Source organism: Thalassophryne amazonica, chromosome 15 (genome assembly GCF_902500255.1).
Source record: "Thalassophryne amazonica chromosome 15, fThaAma1.1, whole genome shotgun sequence".
Lineage (NCBI taxonomy): Eukaryota > Metazoa > Chordata > Actinopteri > Batrachoidiformes > Batrachoididae > Thalassophryne > Thalassophryne amazonica.
Genome location: NC_047117.1, coordinates 8802341 through 8829678, shown reverse-complemented (window position 1 = coordinate 8829678; position 27338 = coordinate 8802341). Strand labels below are relative to the sequence as shown.

The 27338-nt window shown below is 40.3% G+C and overlaps 1 protein-coding gene across 1 annotated transcript; it reads right to left on the bottom strand.

Annotated features, from left to right (window-relative positions):
• Positions 1 to 1490: 1490 nt before the first annotated feature.
• On the bottom strand, positions 1491 to 19251 carry LOC117526917 (somatostatin receptor type 5). The gene is made up of 3 exons (XM_034189046.1): positions 19163 to 19251; positions 5428 to 6241; positions 1491 to 3126 (listed from the first exon to the last, which is right to left on the bottom strand). The coding sequence occupies exons 2-3, from the start codon at positions 6184 to 6186 to the stop codon at positions 2437 to 2439; spliced, it is 1449 nt and encodes a 482-aa protein (XP_034044937.1). The 5' UTR covers positions 6187 to 6241; positions 19163 to 19251; the 3' UTR covers positions 1491 to 2436.
• Positions 19252 to 27338: the final 8087 nt, after the last annotated feature.

Below are 27338 nucleotides of genomic sequence, written 5' to 3'. Positions count from 1 at the left end.
TATTTACAGACATAAATTCAGTAAGGTATATGGGGCCGTGCAGCCATGTCTGAGTGCACACAGCCGGGGTGCAGCAGCTGCACACAACGCACCTCAGACTGCTGCATGTGAAACAGACCATCAGATCACGCAGCTGGCGATCTGAATTTCACGCATGTCTGCGACAGAACTATGAAACATGACAAGCCCACAGTGCCATAAATACACCACTTTCAGTTAGGGCTGTCACGATTAGGAATTTCTGGAGATGATTGTCAGACAGATAATTGCGATTGACGAATATCTTGTCTATTTTTTCTTTTTTCCCCTTCTTTATATTCTACTATCCTAGTATAATTGCACAACTCTGGAAGAACGTTTGGCTTCTGTGAGTGGAGAAACTGGGAATAGTGCAACATTTTTATTTTTCTTAATTTTAAATACAGTCCCAACTTTTTCTGATTTGTGGTTGTTTCTGTTGCATTTCTGAAATTGTTTCTCCTCATCAGTCATGTTTTGTGCTTAAACACTACATTAAGCTCAAGATTGAACAAATAAATACCTTTGGAAAATAACAGCTGTTAAAGTTCAGAGTTCTCACCTGCTTTTTGTGATCTGTGCGTCTGAACATCACCACAGCTTCTCCACATCAGCGTTTTATTTTAACCCATGTATGTGTAATTTTTGCTCATACAGTCTAATTTTTTAAATATGTTTTTAAAGATATTTGACCGTTTATTTCATCTCATGATCTCATAAATTCAGTATACGACACGCACATGGTGTGAATAGGATGGTAACGACAGAATCACACCAGGAGAGAAAGTTCAGAGAGAAGTATAAGCAGCTCCACGTTTTGGTTTTGTTTTTTTAACATGTTCACTCGGGTTAAAATCCTCTCTGCTCCGTGCTCGCACTGATGGTTCTCAGCAGCGTGTCTTGCCTCCATTCAGGAATCTTTCTCACACCCCCTCCTTCGCAGTCTGCAGCCTGTTGACTCCGCACGCGCACACACACCGACAGCTCCTTCAGTAAACTTCGCATTTTAGACGGCTTTGAAGAAGAAGGCCACTGTTTTAATCGGCCGTCTTATCCAAACGGCAGGACGGATCGCTCCTCATCCTCCATGTTATTGTCCTGCCTTAAGATGAGAGCGAAACAGAGTGAGCGAGGCTGCAGCACAATGACATCAGATTCTGAGTCATTTTATGCTTTGTGGATAAAATAAATAATTCACGGTAATCGCGAATATGAAAAATTGCGATTGGCGAATATTGTAATAATTGTGACTGCTCTACTTTCAGTCACATCACCAAAAATACACTGCAACAAGCGCCATTTTGTCAGTTATTACTGCACTTTTTTTTTTATATACGTTTGTCTCCTTTTTAGGTATTTTACCTCCTGATATAACTGTATTATAACTATAGACTAAAGTTATAACTATAACTTCACCACTGTTATTGACAGTGGTGAAGTTATAGTTATAACTTCACCACAGTTATTGACAGTGGTAAAGTTCCCATCTGGTAATCTGAGCTTTTGTAAATTGCAGGTTCAAACCCGCATGTGGCATTTATTTATTTTTATTTAACTGCAGGGTTCTGGACTGCATCCCCTTTTATTTATTACTGATATCAACCCAGTGATTTCACTAATTATACAAGTGTTTTTTTTTTCTCCACATCAGCGGCGCGATGTGGTGCAACACGTTCCAGCGACTCGCACTGCTTGTGCACGCGCATAATTGTGCATGAAACCGTCCCCGATGTGTTGTGCATGCCTGTGCGGTCGTGCGTCCGTCATGACAGAAGGTGGTTCGTTGTTCCCCATTTTGTGTTTGGTTTGCGGATTTGCTTTCGGTTTCTGTGTCTTTCATGTTATGTGTGAAGGGGCCCTCAGTAATGTTAACGTCTCTGCTGATGTCAGTCAGTTACTACCAGCTAATACCTTTGCAGTCATTAAAGACAGAATGCTGGCTCATGTTTGAGCATGCACACAGGCGTACAGTTAGAAAGGCAGGGGTGAGGTTGTTGCAGTCTGAAACATCTCCACTAGGTGGCATTAAAACCCCGTAATGCACCTTTAAAATAGCTCCTGCTGGTAGAGCCCGAGGTTAAAAGAAAACTGACAGAAAAAAAAGTAAACATTGGAAAGTTATAAATGTAAACAGTTTCACAAAGTGGTTAAAATGTTAACACTTTGACCATGCCCCAATCATCATTACTGTACGTACGGACTACAGAGTACTGGATTGGTATGTTTTATTTTGTTTCTGTTTAATACTGTGCAAGCTGGTATTCAGTGAACAATAAATTGGTTATGTGGCCTTGATAGCGAGATGCATGTGGTACCTTACTGGACTGTCATTCTGCAACCTTTGCTGTGTTCTGCAGTACTCACAGCCGATTGTACGTTTTCCAACACATACCACAAAGTCCAGTGAAAACACAACTGTTACAGACAGCTGATCTCCAGTGCTGAGTCTTCATCCATGAAAGCTTCATGTCGGGAGATGTTCCTCACACGTGCTGTTTTACTGCTTAAAGTGGACTGTGCATCAGCGGGATCAAACCCTGGGTCTTTAACTGCCAGGTCTCGAGTGTGATGCAGCTCAGATGTGCTCCCCTTCACCGCCCCTCTGCTTTTTCCATTTGGGGACATTCTGCATATTTCACTCATTTGCATGATCCCACCTCCACGTGCACCATTTGCTGCTTCCTCTTTTATCTCGAAAACGTCCTTGTGCAAACCAGTTGCTCCTTCACGGTTCGGTGCTTGAAGTGCGATCCCACCCCATTCCTCTGTGGGTCGCTGTACCTCTGTGCCCATTCTGTTGGTGGTGTTCACCCTGCGTGAAGTGCGGCACAGGGCCTTCCTGAAGCCTCTCTTGAAGTTGTCAGAGAGGAATCCGTACAGAATGGGGTTGGCGCAGCTGTTTGCGTACGACAAAACTACGACAAAAAAGTAGAGGCCCCTGAAGTCTCCGGGCAGGATCACCAACAGGTTGATGATGTTGAGGGCGTAGAACGGGAGCCAACACAGGACGAACACTGCCACCACTACGACCACCATCCTGGTGATTTTACGCTCCGACTTTCTGCGGCGCAAGGACGTGGCCTGAGCGCGTTTTCCAGCCGTGCGAACCTGCACACAAAAAAAGTCATCACTAATCCTCAGCACACGTTTTGCTTCAAATTGTCAATTCAGTTTAAGGGTTTGTGTGTGTGTGTGTGTGTGTGTGTGTGTGTTGGGGGGGCAAGCAAGACAGATGGTGCTGGAGCTGCACAACACTTGCAGGTCCTCAGTGGCTTTTTTGGCGTTAATAATTATATTCACTTAGCTATCATTGCAGCTGCAGTCTTTCTTTGTGTGTGTTTGTGTGCGCGCGCGCGCTTTGGGCCAAGGACCAATGGATGAACGGCATCAAGATTTGCACACAGGCTGATGATTTTCTTAAAAATAAAATGTGGTACACACAATTGTTGGGGTACTTGTCTTTTTTGTGGTAAGTTGGACTTTCTCAGTGAATGTCTGTGCCCCCCCCAGCACCCCCAAGAAGGGTATAAACAAACACTGCCCCCCCCACCGGTACTGGACAAGCTAACTTGGTTACTACCCAGATAAGTCAGGGCTTGTGTTATTGCTAATGTAACAAATATAAATAAGTGTTCCATCAAGTAATAAAAAAGTCCCTATCTTAAAATTCTGAACATTTTTTTTCTTTGTTCCCCACCAGTTTTGCTTTTTCTGCTCTTTAAAACAAACTGAGAAAAAAATTGAATCATTATTATGCACCCAACTTTTCTCAACAATGAACTAAAGATACAATGAGGAAAATAAGTATTTGAAAACCCTGCGGTTTTGCAAGTTCTCCCACTTAGAAATCATGGAGGGGTCTGAAATTTTCATCTTCGGTGCATGTCCACTGTAAGAGACATAATCTAAAAAAAAAAAAAAAAAATCTGGAAATCACAATGTATGAATTTTTAATAATTTATTTGTATGTTACTGCTGCAAATAAGTATTTGAACACCTGTGAGAATCAATGTTAATATTTGGTACAGTAGCCTTTGTTTGCAATTACAGAGGTCAAATGTTTCCTGTAATTTTTCACCAAGTTTTCACTCACTGCAGCAGGGATTTTGGTCCACTCCTCCATACAGATCTTCTCTAGATCTTTCAGGTTTGGAGTTTCAGCTCCCTCCAAAGATTTTCTTTTGAGTTCAGGTCTGAAGACTGGCCAGACCACTCCAGGTCCTTGAAATGCTTCTACAGAGCCCCTCCTTAGTTGCCCTGGCTGTGTGTTTGGGGTCATTGTCATGCTGGAAGACCCAGCCACAACCCATCTTCAATGCTCTTACTGAGGGAAGGAGGTTGTTTGCCAAAATCTTGCAATACATGACCCCATCCATCCTCCCTTCAATACAGTACAGTCGTCCTGTCCCCTTTGCAGAAGAGCACCCCCAGAGTATAATGTTTCCACCCCCATGCTTCACGGTTGGGATGGTTTTCTTGGGGTTGTTCTCATCCTCTAAACATGGTAAGTGGAGTTGATTCCAAAAAGCTCTATTTTGGTCTCATCTGACCACATGACCCTTCTCCCATGCCTCCTCTGGATCATCCAGATGGTCATGGTGAACTTCAAACGGGCCTGGACATGTGCTGGCTTGAGCAGGGGGACTTTGCTGCCCTGCAGGATTTTAAACCATGACAGCATCATGTGTTACTAATGTAGTCTTTGTGACTGTGGTCCCATCACTCTTCAGGTCATTGACCAGGTCCTCCTGTGTAGTTCTGAGCTTTCTCAGAATCATCCTTACCCCACAAAGTGACATCTTGCATGGAATCCCAGACCGAAGGAGATTCACAGTCATCTTGTGTTTCTTCCACTTTCTAATAAATAATCATAACAGTTGTTGTCTTCTACCAAGCTGCTTGCCTGTTGTCCTGTAGTCCATCCCAGCCTTGTGCAGGTCTACAGTTTTGTCCCTGGTGTCCTTAGACAGCTCTTTGGTCTTGGCTATGGTGGACAGGTTGGAGTGTGATTGATTGAGTGTGTGAACAGGTGTCTTTTATACAGGTAACAAGTTCAAACAGGTGCAATTAATACAGGTAAAGAGTGCAGAATAAGAGGGCTTCTTAAAGAAAAATTAACAGGTCTGTGTGAGCCAGAATTCTGGCTGGTTGGTAGGTGTTCAAATACTTATTTGCAACAGTAACATACAAATAAATTATTATTAAAAAAAAAAAAATCATACATTGTGATTTCCAGATTTTTTTTTTTTTTTTTTAGATTATGTCTCTCACAGTGAACATGCACTGAAGATGAAAATTTCAGACCCCTCCATGATTTCTAAGTGGGAGAACTTGCAAAATCACAGGGTGTTCAAATACTTTTTTCCTCACTGTAGTTGTGAATGGCACTTTTAACTGTAGGTGTTTTACCTTGATGACAATCAGCAGGTAGCACAAGCAGATCACCAGCAGGGGGCAGAAGAAACCCACAGTGCATGTGTAAACTATGAAGGATGTCTTCCACACTTCTTCTGGTTCAGGCCACGCAATGCTGCAGTTTCCACCATGCTTCAGCACATCTGCAAACACCACTACAGGCAGCACCACCACAAAGGACCCGGCCCAGACCGTGGCACTGATGGCCTTCGCCACACAGGGCCGCCTCCACCAGGTGGAGCGGATGGGGTGCACCACTGCCAGGTAGCGGTCCACAGACATCACAGTTAGGCAGAAGATGCTGGTGAATTGGTTGATTGCATCCACAGTCATGACTATGCGGCACATAAGAGATCCGAAGGGCCAGGAGAGCAGCGCGTTCTGAACTGCCATGAAGGGCAGGCCAAGCATAAACAGCTCGTCAGCAATGGCGAGGTTCAAGATGTATATGTTGGTGACAGAGTCGTTCTTAGTGTAGTTCACAATCACGTGGATAACCAGAGTGTTGCCCACCAGCCCAACAATACACACAATCCCGTAGATCAGAGCGATGAAGATTCCAGCCAAAACCGGAAGTGACCCCGACTCTGGTTTGGTGCAGTTGTGGCAGTTGTCATTAAGGAGAAAAGAAGCATCGGTTGGCGTTACGCTGAGAAGTGGCGACTGGGAGGAGGAGGAGGGTGGAGCCGAGTTGGCTGTCCAGGTAGCCGCGAATACTTCCTGAGGCAGCAAGGTGGCTTGGATCAGCTCCATGGAGGCGTGAAAGGACGAGAGTCTGGAAGACCTCGTCAGTGACACGTCAACAAACCTACAGGACAACGACACCCAAGATTACTAACATGGAACATCTCATTCACAAAGGCAGTTTAACCCCTGAAAGTGCACCATCACATACAGTTAACAATTTAAAATTTAAATCAAATGTTTGTTTGTTGATTTGAAAGTTTTCCAGATTTTTTGGGGAGGGAAGTACACTTCAACAATGCACAAAATTAGGGCTGATAATACAGACAAAAGGTGCAACGTTTATGTGGGTTTTTCTTATTAAAGAAGCATTTTTTCATAGTTGTGACTACTCCAAAAAATCTGGTCATATCTTGAACCATCTTCACTGAGGGCAGACAGATTTCATGCACATCCAACAAGCATCAAGTGCATGTTACGCCAATGTGAATTTCAACTGTTTTGAAACGGCTCTTAAAGATGCTATTGCAAGTTGAATGAGAACAATTTTGGACTTTTTTAAAGTTAGTGTTGGACTGTTTGGAACCTGTTGACGTCAACGGACCAGTGATGCACACCAAAATGTAAGTCCCTTTTCTGTTGTTAATAATTTAATAAAATATCAAATGACAAAGATCTATTTTAGCCGTAAAATAAAACAAATAATGAATGGTTTTTTCCATTCATTCAATGGAACGAATATTTCATGAGGTGAAAGATGAAACATACAATCTTTCAACTCATGAAATATTTGTACCATTGAACTCAAACATTCATTATTTGTATAATATACATACATACATGTATAAGTTGTTTTGTCCACAGTAGCAACGACACTCCTCAAATAAACCAGAAATTATTTGCATTCAAGAAGCTCAAATCTGAAAAGTTGGATTTCTTTCGTTTTTTAAATAAATGTCTCAATTAACAGTTTATCAAAATACTCTATAAATTTAATCGCCTTTAATTGTTGCAGCTCTATTTTCTCCATCGGGTAAATAACTGCTTCAAAAGGTGTTGCACTTTAAAAAAAAATTTTATAAAACCGTGTTGTGACACTTTTAAAATGTCTGCCGCGTCAGTGAACGGTTTGCTGGGAAAATAATGACAAGGTTGAAAGAGTGTAAGAAGTTATCAAAGTTTGGTCGTCACAACAAAAACAAGACAGAACACAAACACATTTAGTTCTAATAGACTTGTTTATGAAGTCATCCAGGCTACTTAATAAGCACCGCGCTGCACGCGAGCACGCACTCAGCCGCGCGCCGGTATGACACTGGGGGGTAAGAAAAGCACCGACATGGAAACAAAAATCGACATACTGCATGCACATGTGCAAAAGATAAAATAAAAAAGATGAGAGAAAGTCTCAAGTTCCTTTCAAAGTGAATTTGGAGGTGTTTGTTGTTGATGGCTGGATGTCGAGCTGTTAGAAACACAGAACCTTTAAGCTGCAGGTGAATGAATGATGACTGACAGAGGACACTGCCATCAATCAGCTGCATTAATTATTTGTCAAGAAAAAAGTAGTTGTACTCATTTCTGAAATTACAGTTTGCACATTTTCAGCTAAATTATGATAGCGCCTCTATATTTATTTCTATAATCCTAATTGTGTCTTCTTATTGACAAAAAAAAAAAAAAAAAAAAAAAAGTCTGCAGCCAAAATACCTCCACTGGCAACTGTTGCTTTTCTGCAGAAAGGTTTTTTTTTTTTTTTTTTTTTTTTTACAAAGTACAGTTTGGTGATTTTGACATTTGACCCTAAAATCAATGGAGTTTTTGGGGTCAGCATGACTAAAACACATACCTAGTTTAGTGACAAATCAGGCAATTAGAAAAATGACTGCGCTCAATATTTTTACGTATGCTCTTCTGACCTTGACCTCTTGACCCTAAAGCAATAGGCTTCTTGGAGTCAATATACTGTACCGAACAAAAAAGTTTGGTGATAATGAGGCAGTTAAAAGAAGTTTAACTGCCCTCTTGAGTTTTTCACAAAATACACACCAGTGACTTTGACCTTTTAAGTGCAACACAATACACCTCTTGAGGTCATTATGTATAATGCAGGCAGAAACACCAAGTATTTTCAGAGAGTTGTCCTATCGGATAAGTAGATTGAGAGACCCACTTGTCTTATTGCTATCCTGACTTGTCCCATGTCGGCGGGTTTGGCAATGAGGCGTAAGCGAGTCAACCAAGTGCCAATGGCGACAAAAGACCAATTTGAGTAGAATTTACCTTCTACATGCATCTTTAATTTACACAGCAATTTTTAAAATAATGCACTACATACTTAAGGTACTTAGTGTATGATACTCGATACTGGAATTTAGGTAAAATTACTTCATTCTTAAAATTACAAATATAAAGGCAATAGTAATGTTGTTGTCGTCCTTCCTGATGCTCCCATGTGTTCGGGGTGGCCACAGTGGATACAGCTAGACCCGCACTGGTTATTTGGCACGTTTTACGCCAAATGTCTTTCCTGACGCAACTCCAGTTTTACCTAGAAAAACACACACAGCCCCTAGTGTTCCAAAGAGGTCTCCCATCCCAGTATTAACCAGGCCCCACACTGCTTAGCTTCTGAGATCTAATGGGATCAGGCTGACACAGCACAGCTGGACATTAAGGCAATAATAATAACAAAATCTTAGTTTTTTTACAAGTATTAGAATCTGATCAATATTACTAATTGTTATGTTCAAAAATGTCTTTAAAATGGCTACAAAAGTGGACCTTTAAAGGGTTTGGGGAGGGGGCACTTTCTCACCCCACGCCCCTATAGGGCACCCCTGCTGGAACTGGGAACAGTGGTGCATTACAACCGTTGTCCCCAGCCTCGTCGGGCTTTGAACCCTAAAAACCGCTCAGCTGAAGGAAATTAAAACTGCTGAGAGAAAGAGCCTTTACAAATCAAAACATGGATTGGACTAGAATGGTGCTTAGTGTGTAGCCTACAGAACAACACAAAATGCGCCAACCTGTATAAATTGTTATACTCACTACTTTAAGCAACATCTTCGAAAATGAGTTCTAGTACCACATTTTTCTGCAAAGTTTTTCAACATTACTTTAAAGTTTCCTGCCTCTGCGTTTATAATCGAAATCCATCTCACAGCTGGATGGTATCTGCAGCACACAAAAAATACAAAATCCGATAGTTAAACAAGGTAGGTTTTCTTTAAAAACTGATAAAACGCTTTACTTTCCCTCAGACAATAATGCAGTCTGTTTACAGTCTTCTACTGCAAATACAAACACATGATGGACACGCTGCTGTGCGTGCAGCTGATTTTGAGGATGCAGTCCAGCACAGTGGCACCATATAAGAGCGAACAAGCAATCAGACCTCCCAGAAGCCATCGCTGCTTTTGTCTGCCAATCTGAGTTCTACTTCCAGAGAGGCGTTGCCATGGCGATGTAGGGTCGAGAAGATGGAGCCTAAAAGGCCTTGTGCAGGTTAAATGAAGATGATAAATAAGACCGCTTGATTGAGTGCTGGTGCGTTTGGACACAAACATCAATAACTCTGCACAGTGTGTGTGTGTGTGTGAGATATATGCAGATAAACACACATCTGAGCAACAGGACACCCACCCGTTCCACTGGAGTTCTTCCTCCTGTTAGTATGAAATCTAAATGCCTCAGTACACTCGCCCCAGTTGGCCTAGAAACTACTGCAAAGCTTTGTCATCAACAACACAATAAAAATAATGAACTTTGTAAAGCACTTCTCGAGGCAAAGTGCACAGGCTGCAGCTGTCCCTTTGCAGCAAAAATACAAAGAATTCTCTCCCACTTCTGACAAAATGCCTGTGGTTATTTGGAGTAAACTGTATCAAATGTAATAAGCACAAGTTTCTTGTAGCAGGCAATCGTCTCGTCAAGTCGCAATAGGTGTGCAGATTAGACAGGTTTGAAAATGCACACAAAATGTTGATAAACCGCAGCCTAGTTGCGTGTTAACCGTGAGGTTGTCACCAGCTGCCGCACACTATCATTGTCTGTGGGCAATATGACCTAAAATGAGTATGATGGTATATTTCACTTGTTGGCCAGAAATTGTATCATATTATCGTATTACTGGTTTTGCACTATATGACCCCTTTAATATCTGAAGTCTGACATTCTTTTCATTGTAACTCCACTATTGTTGTTTGTTGTATTTTTAAACCAGCACTGGCCATCAAAAATGACATTTTAACCTCTTACCACCTGCCGCAGCAACACGGACAAACAAGAGCAATCGGAAATTTCTGACATCCGCCAAGGGTTGACAAGAACTCAAAATCTAAGATATGTGATTCGCACCGTGACCCGGACTTTACCTGGTTGCGGATTCCACAACACAATGCAATAATTGCATCCTGATCCAGGATGGTCCAACTGATCAAGATGTTGGAATCTGATATTCAATTCACAAGCTGAAACAAAATAGTGTCTTGATCTTGGTTTCACAGTGATGTCTTATCTGTTAAGTCGTTTTGACGTAAACTTTAAAAGTCTACAAAGTGAAATCCTGATCCAGAATCCGGATCACCTCCAAAAATTCAGCAGAGTCTTCCATGCCCTAATATCTACAGTGAGGAAAATAAGTATTTGAACACCCTACGATTTTACAAGTTCTCCCACTTAGAAATCATGGAGGGGTCTGAAATTTTCATCTTCGGTGCATGTCCACTGTGAGAGACATAATCTAAAAAAAATAAAAAATAAAAATCCAGAAATCACAATGTATGATTTTTTTAATAATTTATTTGTAGGTTACTGCTGCAAATAAGTATTTGAACACCTGTGAAAATCAATGTTAATATTTGGTACAGTAGCCTTTGTTTGCAATTACAGAGCTCAAACGTTTCCTGTAGTTTTTCACCAGGTTTTCACACACTGCAGCAGGGATTTTGGTCCACTCCTCCATACAGATCTTCTCTAGATCTTTCAGGTTTGGAGTTTCAGCTCCCTCCAAAGATTTTCTATTGAGTTCAGGTCTGGAGACTGGCCAGGCCACTCCAGAACCTTGAAATGCTTCTTACAGAGCCCCTCCTTAGTTGCCCTGGCTGTGTGTTTGGGGTCATTGTCATGCTGGAAGACCCAGCCATGACCCATCTTCAATGCTCTTACTGAGGGAAGGAGGTTGTTTGCCAAAATCTTGCAATACATGACCCCATCCATCCTCCCTTCAATACAGTACAGTCGTCCTGTCCCCTTTGCAGAAGAGCACCCCCAGAGTATAATGTTTCCACTCCCATGCTTCACGGTTGGGATGGTTTTCTTGGTGTTGTTCTCATCCTCTAAACATGGTAAGTGGAGTTGATTCCAAAAAGCTCTATTCTGGTCTCATCTGACCACATGACCTTCTCCCATGCCTCCTCTGGATCATCCATATGGTCACTGGTGAACTTCAAACGGGCCTGGACATGTGCTGGCTTGAGCAGGGGGACCTTGCTGCCCTGCAGGATTTTAAACCATGACAGCATCATGAGTTACTAATGTAATCTTTGTGACTGTGGTCCCAGCTCTCTTCAGGTCATTGACCAGGTCCTCCTGTGTAGTTCTGAGCTTTCTCAGAATCATCCTTACCCCACAAAGTGACATCTTGCATGGAATCCCAGACCGAGGGAGATTCACAGTCATCTTGTGTTTCTTCCACTTTCTAATAAATAATCATAACAGTTGTTGTCTTCTACCAAGCTGCTTGTCTGTCGTCCTGTAGTCCATCCCAGCCTTGTGCATGTCTACAGTTTTGTCCCTGGTGTCCTTAGACAGCTCTTTGGTCTTGGCTATTGTGGAAAGGTTGGAGTGTGATTGATTGAGTGAGTGAACAGGTGTCTTTTATACAGGTAACAAGTTCAAACAGGTGCAATTAATACAAGTAAAGAGTGCAGAATAAGAGGGCTTCTTAAAGAAAAATTAACAGGTCTGTGTGAGCCAGAATTCTTGCTGGTTGGTAGGTGTTCAAATACTTATCTGCAGCAGTAACATACAAATAAATTATATATATATAAAAAAAAAAACATACATTGTGATTTCCAGATTTTTTTTTTTTAGATGATGTCTCTCACAGTGAACATGCACCTATGATGAAAATTTCAGACCCCTCCATGATTTCTAAGTGGGAGAACTTGCAAAACCGCAGGGTGTTCAAATACTTATTTTCCTCACTGTATCTGTGGTGCAAATTTGGTGAGAATCCCTGAAGTAGTTTTGACGTAATCCTTCAAAGCCTGTATAAAGTCAACTCCTGATTTAGAATCCAGATCACCTCCAAAATTCAGTGGAGTCTTCCATGCCCTAATATTTCTCTGTGGTGCAAATTTGATCAAAATCTGTGCAGTAATTTTGACAAACAGACAAAAATAAATAAACACCGATCATTTGAATACGTTCTTGGTGGACAGAATTAGATGTTTTATCTTTAATGAGTAGAAAATATGGGCAGCGAGAGGTGGAATATTTAAGTGCAGAGTGTTACCCAGTGTGGGTCAACGTGAATAATGTGTGTGATATTACACAGAGCAATTCAACTGTAACCTCACAAAAAGTCAGAATTTTAAGCAGCCGTTAAGAGCCAGAGCTTCTTGTTTTAATAGAACACTGTTCAAAATTACCAAACTCTGTTGTACTGTATCAATTAATTAAATTGTCAGTTTATTTTCAGTCTAAACAATCCAAATTTCACTAAACAATCCAACAATTTCACACTACAAACAAACTGGATGGTAGTTCAGTTTGATCCGGAGTAAGCCCACCATGTTTGGTCGGAATCAAACAACCTAAGTGTGAAAGCACCCCAATTACTGCAACACTGCTTTAAACATATTCTTGCACAATATCACAGTATTCTGTAGAAAATAAAGGCCCAAATGTGCAAATTGAAGATTGATGGCATTTTAAACTCAAGTCAAATAGCTGCCTGATTATTCATAAGATCTTCTTGTGCCTTCTGCCTTAAGTTTCATTTTGAGAGCAAGTTGTAATATAGTTCAAAAGTTAAATCTAAATATCTTATTATTATTAGCAAGCCCTTCCCATGTACAAAGCTACACACATATGACTCACTGGTTGACATCTTTGCTTTACATGTTAATCATGCAAATACTACAGTTCCATGTGTACTCATTAGTATTCAGTGTTAATGTGAACCTACGTTTTAGAGAATTGGCAAGCAATGAGGACAGTTGTCAATTGCTGACTGCTTACAGTGATTGGTTTATTGATCACTAGTTTGATGAGTTCTAAGAAATTTCTTCACCCTTGAAGTGATTTTTCTTGAATCCATGGTTTCCACACGACATCGACTGACAAAATCAACTGCTTTGCTTTGCTGCCTTCACGACCTGCAGAGATGTAAATATCAAACGTGTCGAAAATGATGTACGCCATCCTGACACGACAGAGGTCAGCGCTCAGGTTTTTCCCAACTACTGCAGCATTCAATATTATCTGATTGTTGGGGCGATATAGTGTACAAATAATAAATGTTTATGAGTGCAACGGTAAGAATATTTCATGAGGTGAAAGATGGATCGTTTCATCTTTCACTGAATGAAGTATTCTTACCATTGCATTCAAAACATTCATTATTTGTTTTATATAACACCTAAAACAGATTCTTGTCATTTTATATCTTATTAATTTATAAACAAGAGAAAAGGGACTTACATTTTGGTGTGCATCACTGGTCCATTGAGGTCAAGAGGTTCCAAACAGTCCAACACGAACTTTAAATAGCAGTCCAATCCAATCCAAAATTGTTTTCAGTCAACTTGTCAGATAGTTCAAAAACAATCCTGACGTCACAGTCAATAAGCTCGTTCAAATCCAGCCATGTTTGTTTTGAAGGTAAGCGCCATCGTCGCTAGTGTGAGCACATGGTGGTTGCGGCGTGCAATAGCACAAAATATATAGAACCAATACGCCACACTAAACAGAACCAAATTCCACAGTAAATGGAACAAAATTGCAAATGGTACATTTGATCCATATCATGTGACATAAAAACCACCAATCAAATGACAAGGATTTATTTTGACCTTACATAATTAAAGCTGTTCAGAGAACAGAAGTCATCTGAATCGGACAATGATTTTTATGTAACTGCTGAGTGAGTACTTGTCATTTGATTGGTGGGGTGTATGTCACATGACATGGAACACTCATACCATTTGCCACTGTGTTTCTTTTACCGTGCAATAGCTCTTTTTAACATGCAATTTTGGGGCGATATGCTACTGCACGCCCGACCACCGTGCACGCTCACACTACCAGGGGTGGCATTTAGCTAAACATGGTGGAGTTTGTTTTGCTAGTGGATGACGATTTGAAGGAGCGAAGTGACACTGCTAATTCTTCTAACACACACAAAACAAAGAAACAACTCCACTACGCTGCAAGCCATCTGGAGGCATGAAGAGCTGTTAGGATGAAAAGCTGGATAAATTTCTGATGTGATTTTTTTGCTGGATTGAGGAACTACGCAGTTTTTTTTTTTTTAAATACACAAAGTCAGTGCACGGCATCACGGACTACATTGTCACAATTATTTTTAAACTATCCAACTGTTTTTCCACATTGACTGAGAACAATTTTGGACTCCAATTTAAAGTTCATTTTGAACTGTTGACATCAAAATACCAGTGGAACACCAAGTCCCTTTTCTGTTATTTATAAATTAATAAAGTATCAAATGACAAGGATCTATTTTAGCCGTTCTATAAAACAAATAATGGATAGTTTTTTCATTCTTTCAATGGAACCAATATTTAATTTGGTGAAAGATGAAATGTACCATTCAACGAAGTGAAGCAGTTATATATATATATATAAACACAAACAAACAAGGTTTTCGTTCTCCTTGTGTGTGTTGTTCTGGTATAGAGACATGCAAGTGCTCAATCAGATTGGCTTGACTTTAAAGTACATGTCACACATTATTTAACATTCCTACACTGTAGCTCTTTAAATTGTGTCACTGTCCAAATACTTATGATCCTCACTGTACAGGCATGTGCCATTAGAAATCACAAAAGCAAACTGTACATATGCAGGTCATAGATTTAATTTTGATTATGTTATCAATTAAGATTTTTTTTACCTTTCATTTTATTTTTATTTTTAGCTACTGTTTGCATTCAGTTTGTGCTTGTGTTCAGTCACCTGCATGAACGATTCCACAAGCATACACAAATTTGTTTTGTGGTTGGCCACCCACATGGAGAGAACACACAAACGGCAAACAACCGGTGGATTCCAACTTAGGACCTGCCTGCTGGGAAGTGACTGTGCTTAACAACTGTGCCTCCCACTTCAGCATTATTCATACAGTACCTTCAAAGAACTCCACAGTACTTCAGAAACACAAAGACTGCAGTACTCACAAGAAATGTTTAAAAAAGCAATCTTAGTTGTCCTTAATAAGATGCATTGAACAGAACGAGCGTGAACTCTGATTCCAGCCTGTTTTGAGAACATGTGCAAAAGAGATGCAACAACTAATTGCTCAGCCAGCGCAAATTCCCCACAGAGTCCTTATTTACACTTCCTCCTTTGCTGTTCAATTAACAGATTTGCAGCACTGTAACCCGTCTGCATCCGCGCCACGTCGCTACCTCTGTGCTTTTCATTACAGACTGACAGGAGCTAACAGATTAGTGCTGGTTTGATCAATACTCCGCCAAGCATTCAATCACATGCCGGCGTGCAGAAATGTGCATGCAGTATTTTTTTTCCTCCTTTTTCATACTGACACAAATCCGTGAGCTCACACACACACACACACAAATGCACACATGCAAATGAGCCATTGTTACCAGAAGATTTTCATTGAAGCTCTTGACATTAGTATTTTAGGGAGGCAAAAAAAAAAAAAAAAAAAAACAGACATCTGCTGTGTCACAATTAGCTCCTTTCCCACGCTGTTCATGACAAACACACGGTGTTGTAACTGCAGGGCAACTCAAAGAACAAGCCTCACAGGTGACAGAGTGGATCTGCAGTGATAAAGATCATGTGGCGGCATGGCAGGAGGATTTAATTTCGTTGTACTTCCCCCCGTTCAATGACAATAAAGACAATTCTATTCAATCTATTCTTTATTTTTTTCCTCGGGACAAACAAGTCCTGATTTCTTTACTTGTCTCTTCAGGGAATTCTGAAGCGGCACCGGACAGCACAGCCGCCATCTCCAGCGTGGTGAACCACCGCCTATAAATTAGAATTAGAGTCTGACCAATATGGATCTTTGGGGACAATACCAATGCAGATATTTGGGAGTTTAAAAAAATGGCAATGATTCCCAGCATTTCTTTATCAAATCCTTGATGTTTTATAGTTTAAATGTGAAAATGATTATAAATACATACACACATCTTCACCCGTTATCTGGGATCAGGTCGTGGAGCAACAGTGCCAGTAGTTGACCCCAAACTTCCCTTTCCGGGCCACATTAACCACCTTCAACTGGGGGATTCCGAGACATTCCCAGGCCACTGTGGAGATATAATCTCTTCACCTAGTCCTGCGTCGTCCCCGGGTCTCCTCCCAGCTGGACGTGCATGAAACACCTCTCTTGGGAGGCGCCCAGGAGGCACAGCCAGCAGGCGCTCGCTGATGAGCCCTCCATCCAGGCCTGGCTCCAGATGGGGGCCCCGGGCTTCCTCCGGGGTGGGTCATGTTTTCTATGCCTTGTTTGTCCATGCAGTCTTGATGAACCATTCTTCTACCAATTTTCCATGGGAGACCCTACCAAGAGCACAAAGGCTCCAGACAACACAGCTCTCAGGTTCATAGGGACACACAAAGCTCTCCACCATGACAAGGTGATGGTGCCCAGAAGAGTTATTATAAATATAACCAAAAACCGATCTATGTACATCACACTGCCTTCAATCGAACTGGCAGTTGCCGCTTCATATTGATTAGCATTTGCATAAAAGACCTCTATTTTGGCCCCATGGACCTATCTGGCAGCACACCACTTTTTCTTGTTGCTGCATAAGACCCAATGAAAATGAAAAGCAGCTAGTCACTTTGCTTCCATCTGTCATCAATGTGACCAAGGTGTGATGGGGGTCCCACCCATGCTTTATACCATTAAAAATAATGCCATCAGACTACCCTCCACTGTGCAAACTACATAATGACAACATCTGCAACAGCCCAAGTGCCCTCCTGCATTGTTTAGAAGGTAAAACAAAAGTTTTCATATCTGCAAAAAATGAACCGATAAACATGTACATGAAAAACTCACATCTGCTGATATTATTGGCCAACTGAAATATCGGGTCAACAGATGTATGTTGTTTGGGCTCCAATTGTAGTATTGTTATATTTTATATGGTACCTTTTCTCAAGCAACAGACCAGTTTAAATGGTTTTATTATTCACCTATGTGGACTTTTCTTTGCTCATTCACAGTTTGTTGTGAAGTGATGTGACAGTGCGATCATTGTCTTATTTTTAAATTTTTAATATCACCGGCATAAATAGGACAGTAACGGACAGTTTTTAAAAAAGCCTGCTATCCACATCGATTAAACAGTCAGAGGGCTCAATAGAAGGCATCAGGTATCAGTTGTGATGCTCATGAAAAACAGCTTTATTTATTTTTGACACTCATGGTTACACAGACTCCCAAAGCAAACCACTGAAGTTTATCAGAATACATACAAAGCAAAACATCACCGAGTAGCACACTGTGTGTATTTTACTTAAAAATAAAAGCCTGTACTTCTGACAGAAATTATTTTCCAACGAGGTTTGCAGGAATCGATTAATTTAGAAAATGAGAGATTCTGTTAGTTGCAGCACTGGTCTATAAGCAAACAGAAAATTATGAAAAATGTCTATCAATGATTTCCAAAGCCCACAATTTTGTTTTTTCCACAGCCCATAGATAGTAAAGACACTAGCAAAATAAATCTGAAAATTATCACATGAAAGGAGCTGAAATTAGAGAATTTGGATTTTAAAAAAATTTAATTATTTAGATTGATTACTAATCGATAAATCAATTCATTGTTGTAACTCTATTATTAGAGATCTCATACTGTCAAACAGGAAATCTTTATAGTTTGGACCCTGAGCATTTTAAAACCAGGGAACACAGGGAAACCAGTTAGGTGCTGCAGTGTGGTGTGATCACTGGCAGTTTCAGGTCTTGGCATAGGAATTGTCAAGGTTTGCGCTACGTCACTTCAGCAAAGTGACGTAGGCGAGAATTCATATTTCCGTGCCCCTCGGTGACAACACACTCGGCTGTATGACATTTTATTGAAATCAGCCCGTTGTTTAATTATCTCTAACTTGCTTCTAATGGCAGATGACAACTATCATTGCCTGGAACAATGACATTGATACACTAAGCTGACCTAAAATGAACCGTTGTACATTAAATTGACTTTACTGACGTGTCTGACCCGTTTGAATAGTGACCAAATTACATGTATTTGTATTGAGTTTGGCGATGTTTTCGCCGACAAACTCCGCCCCTCGAGCTTATTCTGCCTGGATACCGACCTTGAGAATGCGCTCGAATGAATCCCTTTCTACAGAAACAGTATCACACTTGTGAGGCTTCAGGAAAGCATCAACACCTGTTCAACACTTATTTATCTTAATCTGTTATATATGAAAAATGAGTGACATATCCCAATAAAGTCAAGAAAAATGTCTTTTCATGAAGAAATACGGCAATAAATACTGAATCCCAGCATTAAATTAGTCAGTGAATCACACTTCATTATAACGCACCTAACTTTATTTTTAAGCCATATAGTTTTTGTGCTGCAAACCCGGTTTATTGTAGTTTACAAAATTAACGCTACATCTCCGTGAAAAGAACTTGTTTAGCTGTGTGAATAAATCTTTTTTCGACCACTGAAACCTGTTTTGAATCAGTGACACTCATTTAAAATACTCTCTTCTCGCCACTGAGAGACAAACACAGCATCACCACCAAACAAAACTATCGTAAAAACACAGAAAAACGAAAACTTACCGATTTCCACCAGCAGACTTTGGTGTTTTTCCATCGTCGCAGAGTCGCTTCGATCCCGCATCAGCTTCCAGTCAACACGGTCACTGAAGATCTCCTTCGTCTGTGCCCACAAACCAGACTCCGCCCCCAAAAGTACACGGGGGAGGAGCAACTAAGTGTTATGTTAATGAGGTCGTTAAAAGCATTTATATAATTTCTGTGGCCATATTATATATGTATACATATGTAGTTATTATTATTATTATTGTTGTTGTTGTTGTTGTTGTTGTTGTTAATAAAGATGCAGTTTGGTTTAGCATTTTCATTTGAATATACATTTAAGCCAAATGCAAAACTAATTAAAATGCAATACTAAATAGAATTGAATTCTTGAATTGTAGCTAGAATGCTCATTTTTATCTAAAACTAGGATATATACATATATAAGTTATCATTATACTGAGCTAGGTTTATATCCAATTAAATGTATATTCTGTAGCACGGTAGCTCATTGGTTAGGACTGCTGCCTCACATCAAGAAGGTCATGGGATTGATTCCCACCTGTGGCCTTTCTGTGTGGAGTTTGCATGTTCTCCCCATGTTTAGATGGGTTTCAGGTGCTCCAGCTTCCTCCCACATCCAAAGATATGCAGTGCATGAAAATTCAGCTACAATTTGCCAGAAGGTACATCTGAGATGCAAGCCTAGATTTGATGTTTTGGTGAAAGAAAATCCTCCTCTATACCACTTCACCATGAAGCTGTATAACTGGGGATACAAAATGCAAAACATGCACTGTGCACAATTTCTCCAGTCATAGCCACAGAAGCCTATAACCTCTTCCGGGTGTCTTGGTGTCTTTCCTCTTCTCCTTCTTGCACAGCCAATCAGTTTTTGAGAACCATCTACTCCATACAGATTTACCATAGAGTGCCATACTGTTTGTGTTTCTTCATAACTGATGTAAATAAAGTCCAAGACATATTCAGTGACTTGGCAATGTTCATGTATCGATCCCCTGACTTGTCTGAAGAAATCTGCCAATAAAACTGATTATTTACAGGTATTATACCAAAGGGGCCCAATACATACTTATGCAACCCATCATCTTGGCTTTTATATTTTTAATTCATTTATATCAAGTTGTAGAGGTTTGTTTTCAGTTTGGGTTTAAGGTAGATAATTTTAGAAATTTTTGTATTGAGAAGCCTGATTTATATTTTTTTGTATTTGAAATGGCATAAACAATTTCAAATGTGTGAAATACCAAGGGGGCAAATACTTTTGCAAGGCACTGTATTTACAAGCTTGATGACACCATTGAATTGAAGACACTCAAGTGAGAAGCAAAGTGTGGTACCGTACATTCCTGCTGTGAGATCATACCCTTTGTATGGAAAACTGAAACCTCATAGCATTATCAAACATGTGACATTTATTACTTTGGATATAGTCCATTATAAAGAATTTAGTGATATACGAGTAAAGCATCAAAAGCCACGTTTGTCTCACATTAATCTGTTGATCGTAAAGATAAAATATAAACAGGAAATATTATTACCTCCACCTAACTTCATATTTTCACCCCTGTTTGTTTGTTTGTTTGTTTGTCTTTTGGTCTGTTTGTTTGTGAACAGCATGAGCCAACAATTTTTCATATATTGTTATGAAATTTTTACTAAAGATTCATATCCTTATAGGAAAAAAACTGATAAAATTTTCAATGCCATAAGTCAAAGGTCAAAGTCAGGAAAAATCTTGGAAAATTGTTAAAAGCCCTATCTTTAATATTTTTTTTTTCAAAAATTCATAACAAAACAGATCAGTTTTCTTTCATATTTGACAGTTTTATTTAGAATCATATCCTTTATCGACTGACAAGGTTTGATCGGGATCTGATCCAGATTACAGATTTTGTGACCATTTACATTTAACATTGAGAACCCTACTTAATGTATATTTTACGTTATATCTTAAACAAACATGCCCCAGTCACTCTCATATTTGAAAGTGAGACACAGACTGGCACTCCCTATCACCTGACAAAGTTTGATCTGGATCTCATCTGGATTGTTGATTTTGTGGCCATTTAAATTTAACATTTAAAAGCCCATTTAATGTATATTTTGCATTATATCTCAATCAAAAGTGCCTCAGTCACTCTCACTTTTCTCTTATGGATTTACCTACACAAATAGGATGGAGGTTCTAATTTTATGCCTGTTTGTTATCAGTTGGAAAACAAGTGCCAAAAAGCAATGACAAATTGTGCATAGCTGAGCAATATTCTGTGAAAATTATCTGAAAAAGAATTCAGAAACTGAATAATTAAAAAAAATAGCCTGGCAACACCACAAAAAACTCAAGTGCATGAAATAACTCCTAAAATTTGGTCACATCTAATTTAGCTTATGAAAAGCCACTTCGAACAGGACTTTGACCTTGCAAATTTTTCCAAGGGAAAAAAAAACATTTGTGGAATTAGAAACTAGTGTTGGTGGAAGGAGTGAGGTGCTCTTGTTTTTTTTTTTTTATTTGTGGTAGTGAACGATAACTTACATTTGTGGTTTTGTTCCACAGTCAAGAAGCGCTACAGGTTGAATTCATGTCTCACGTCTTGGTAGTTTCAACAAAATAAAGTTGTTGTTTTGGTCTTTGTCGGTAAAAATCACAGGTCTCTCTGGGATCTCCTCTCACTGTTTTTGGCTTTGATTCGGATGCATACCTAAATATGCAACCATCTTCCGACAAGTAATCAAGATTTTAGTTTATATTTTTCCTTCCACACATCCAAAACAACATGCATATTGACAATGATCTCCACACTTTGTACAGTGACTACGGTGTACCCCACAGCAGACAACAGGTCACCTTTGACTTTTTGTTTCCTAAAAACACATCATTCTGATTCATAATTTCAACACTAATGTAGGTATCGTGACTAAAAATGACGTGTCAATATGCAACATGTATGACAGACAGTAAGGAGCACTGTTTAACAAACCAAAAAAGTCTGTAAGACAATAAACAAAACAGCAGCTGTGGTTGCCAGAATAATTCTGTAAAAAATACAATTAAAAAATGTAAGCATCTTACCATAACCTGGAAATTCTGCAGTATAAAGCTGCTGTAACTTACAAAACTTTTTTTTTTTTTTTTTTTTTACAAAAATTACATTTTAAACCAGTAAATCCAACAGCTGCAAACCAATAATCTCAATACAGTTGTTCCTTATTGTACATTAAATCCCATTTTAACAGGGCAACCACAAGGGGTTTGGTACGGGACCACAAGGTGATCTGAATTGTTTAACACAATTTCGGCAATTTTATTATATTGGCATATTAACATATTTTTTACTGTATTTGTACAAAGTATGTTGGCAGGGTTGGTGGCCAAGTGCTTACCACTTGGTTTTAGTGCGAAAGGTTCCAGGTTCAAACTCCACCCCTGCCATGTTTGTCAGTATAATGTGGAGTTGTGTCAGGAAGGGCATCTGGTGTAAAACTTGTGCCAAATCAACCTGCAGATCCTTGTTGGACCTTCTGTGGTGATCCTCAGTGAAAGAACAAAGAAGTTCTGAAGAAGTTCTGGAAAAAAAAATGTCAGTTTAGAATTAAGTAGGATACATCTCACTGTAGAGTGTCCTGTATGTCTGCCAATGACCCAAAACACCCTTTTGCAAAGTAAACATTTTCTAAAGTTTCATTATCCATCATTTACAGAGTGATGATATGTAATAACACAAATTGAGTAAATGCACAAATCATAACCGACAACCTACAGCTAAAACAACTCTTGAGGATTCACCAGCACACAGCATGAGGTGAAGAAGTGTCATATGAACCATCATGGTCACCGATCATCCAATGACTGACCTCCTGCTGTAACCGGTGCCTTTTTAAATCTATTCATACTGTCTTATTGATGTTTGTCCACCAATCACATCATGCAGACTGCTCCTTCCCAAGTGTAGCTCCAACATACGGAAAAAAAAACTCCTTTGTCTCTCAGTTCATCAAACTGTACAACTCCTCACTCAGGGGAGGAGGAGTAACAGGAAGACAGAGGAGGGGAAGGAGAGGAACAGTTGTAGCCAGTAGCGATTAGTATGTTTGGTATTTATATTTGTGTATTTATATTTATATTTACAAATTGTTGCTCTGTGTGCTTCTTACCCCGCATGCTGCTATACATTGCTTCTGGAACAGTTTCCCCGAGGGAGTCTTCCCAAGGGATTAATAAAGTTCTGTCTAATCTAATCTAATCTAATGAACATTTATCACCTCAGCCTGATTATCTGCAAAGTTCTGAACATTCATTCAGCTTGTTGATGTTTGTCAAAAAAACCCCGCCTTTGAGCACACCTCCTTTCCGCGGCTCGTTGGAGTCATATCTGCCAGCCGGACCCGTGTCTCATCAGAGGCTGCCAGCCGGAACCCCGGCTCGTCGGAGGCCACCAGCCAGGCCCGCTGCAGCTAACGGTTTCGCTAACAGTTTTGCTAATGGTTAGCTGCATACAGCTAGGTTGACCCCCCCCACCATTTTCCTTTATTACTATTTTTATTACTGTTTTTTTAATTAACTGTTGTGAATTTTATCTTATTGTTTTACTCTTATGTCATTGTTAGGAGTGGTGTACTTTTAGGAGTTTTAGGAGTATTAGGAGTTTTTACGCAAATCCTGTGTGATGCTGGCAGAAAGGGTGGGTCTTTTAGAGAGCCGTGTCCATAAGCTAGAACAGCTTATTAGTTCAGTGGAAATGGATATTACGGATGAGGCTGGTGTTGGGCCGGCTGGCTTGCCCACTGGCTTCAGCCTAGAGTTGCTGGCTGTGGAGGACACTTTTCGGACTGTGGTTCGACAGAGGAAGTCACGTGGGGTTCGGCGCCTGGGTGTGGCACCCAAATCACACTCGCCTCTGTGAACTGTGAACCAGTTTTCTCCCTTGGGTATGCCTGATGTGAGTTCTTTGAGTCCATGGGTGACTTCCACACCTATCTTGAGGCCGAATCACTGGGCTTTAGTGACAGGGGATTCTATCACCCACAAAGCCAGGTTACAGATGCTGGCTGACCTTAAATGTATTCCTGGGGCTCCCACCTCATGGTGCTGATGCTGGAGAAGGTAGGCAGACTACGGAACATGACACGAAATACAGTTACATAGTTATTCACATCAGCGCCAATGATGTCAGGATGAAGCACTCAGAGGTCACAAAAATGGATATAGAGAGGACTTGTCACCTTGCCAAAAAGATGTGTTGGCATTGATTAATAGTCTCTGGTCCCCTCCCTTCCTGGGGTAATGATGAGGCATTTAGCAGGCTGACTTCATTAAATAGGCCTTGCTGTCTCACAGTTTTGTAGACAGCCAGACTTTATTTTTATTGATAACTGGCCTTCATTTTGGGGCCGCCATGGCTTGCTGATGCCGGATGGCCTTCACCCTACTGGGGAAGGCAACACCATCTTGTCTGCGAACATAGATAGAGCTCTACAGGGAGGGTAACATTAGGAATTTACAGCAGGCCATGGAGCAGGCGATTAGAGACCCTGCAAGGTATATGACAAATGTGGGTGTGGAATCCACTAGGTTAATGGGGAATTTAGTGCAGCAAACCCATTGTGGTGATAGTGGATTTTCAGGGAGGGAAATTTATCAAGTTGAGACTGTGGCCTGCCTCCGTAGACGTGTCCTCAAAAATCATAGAAGGATATGTTAGAGACATGAACCATCTCAGGCTCTGAGAACCTGAGAACCTCAGGAAGTGGTGTCCTGCTAGTTCCCAGAATCAGGACTAAACACGGAGAGGCTGCATTTCAGTTTTATGCAGCTAAAATCTGGAACAAACTTCCAGAAATGGTTAGACAGGCCTCAACTCTGACAATGTTCAAATCCAGGCTGAAAACAGTTTATTTTACCTGTGCATATGACGACTGAAAGTATTTTATTGGCACTTTTTCCTTTGAATGTAATTTTTCATGATTATTTAGATTTTATGAATTGATTATATCTGACTGTAAATTTATGTAACTATAAAGCACTTTGAATTCCCTTGTGTAAAAATTGTGCTCTATAAATAAAGTTGCCTTGCCTATGTTTTGCAAACGCAATACCCTTTACTACATTGGATGACATTGAAATTGAGGATGGCCCACAATCAGACGGTGTGAAAACAGCATTTGTGACATTCTGATCATGTTCATTGCGACGGTCAGCATGTTTCTGCCACATCCAATGGTGGCCGAATGTCGCGAATGTGCCTAAATGCACCACAAGTGCACCTCATGTGCTGCTGGATTATATTCTGCTGAACCACAATCGTAGGGCTTGTAATTGCATTGTTATTGTTCTGACTGCAATGTGGCAGCTGTTCAGGTACTCTGACTGTGTTCCACAGTACATTTATACTGCATTCTGAGCTTCATGCACCTGGCACATGCTTGAATTGGGCACTGCAGTCTTGTTTGAGGGCGGACGCAAAAGGGGTAAAATATGACACATATGATGTAAGTTCTCTACTTCCGGGGGACCAACCACAGCATTTTCAATGGATTTTTGGGCAAATTACATGCAGATTTTACAAGAAAAAGTGATGATGCGGTGGGAAAGTGGACATGTGTTGCAGTTTGTTTATGACCCGGAGCACAAACGTGTCGAGGCGGTTTTGCAGGCGAGAGAATGGAGCTACTCTGGTTAGCTGTGTAGTCTAACACTTACCGACACAACATCCCCCATCTGCCTTGTCTTCTCTTCTCCACTGGGAACCAAAAAAAAAAAAAAACTTTTCACAACTGCTTCGGAGATTTCAGCCAAAAACAAAACAGGACACCGTTCTTCCATGTGACGTTATGCTGTGTATATATTGCACAACGCAAACTGAGGTCCCCATAATTGGTCAAATGCCACGATATCATGCAGGGTTCAAATGAGACTGCAGTGCCCGATTAGTTGGGTGGGTCTGGGTGTTTGGACAGCTGCCCTCCACACTTCTTATTCCCTCCCAGATGTGGCATGAATTCTGGCTTTTTTGACATTCTGCCTGATTCGTCTTGGCTTGTGCTCATTTGTACTAAGTGTGACGGGGCTATAAACACTAAGCCGCTGTGCCGCCCAGTGTTTGACATCAAATCCTTAAATAATAATTAGAAGAAAAAAAAATACAGGAAGGTTTGTTGATGAGATGAAATCTCTCATATTTTTTATTGCAATCATGTTTGAACCACCGGGACAGTTTAGACACGATGGCGTTGGTCTGATTATTCTTCGGATCCACTGAAAGTAAGCTGGATGGCAGACCTTCATGAATTTCACTGTGGAAGTACAAGCAAGGGGAGTACCAAGTGAAGAAATTATGCCATAAATCCTATTGTTGAAAGTGTCTCCTCCACTCGAGTCGCCCTATGAGACACAAAGATTTATTGCCTAAAATACATTTTTTTCCCTTTTAGCTGAGTAATGCTGAAACGCTAACTCACATGACACGCGTCCTTGATGAGGATTCTGACCACAGAAGACATATCAATAGAGAGTGTAAGGTGCAAACGGAATCTGATGTTGACTGAACGCTTTAGGTGAAGGCATAACCTGATGTGGACTGAAGGTCCGACACTTAACAACCTGGATGTTTGCACACTGCAGAGTCAGAGATGGAGCTGGATCTGGACAGGAATTAAAATAGGTGCTATAACTCAGGAAAAACACACATTCCCAATATTTATACACAATCTGAAATGCAATGTACGTGAACAAACAAAAACTTTTAAAAAATTTTTAAAGAATCAAAAGAGCTTCAGTGAAAAAGAAAATGAAACAATTATAAAATTAGAACAACAGAACAAAAGCTCTGAGCAAAATATAATCTCTGTGTGTATTAAATTATTAAAAATGGTTTCATGTTGTGTATTGTTCGGGTAATGAGAAGTGACCACGTAACCTGCCATCTGAACAGTCTGACCTCTGGACAAAAGCATAAAAGAGTGAATAAATCAATCAATCAATGCATAAATGGATGAATAAATAAATAAAAATAAGATGAAATATTTGCATAGGTTTAAAGTATGAATGTGTCTCGACCCGGACCCAGATAAGCAGCTGAAAATCAATGAATGAAGTATGAATGTGCTTTAGTTTCCATTTCCAATTTCAGGTGACACACATTCAAGGTTTCAAAATTCTACAACTATAGAAAAG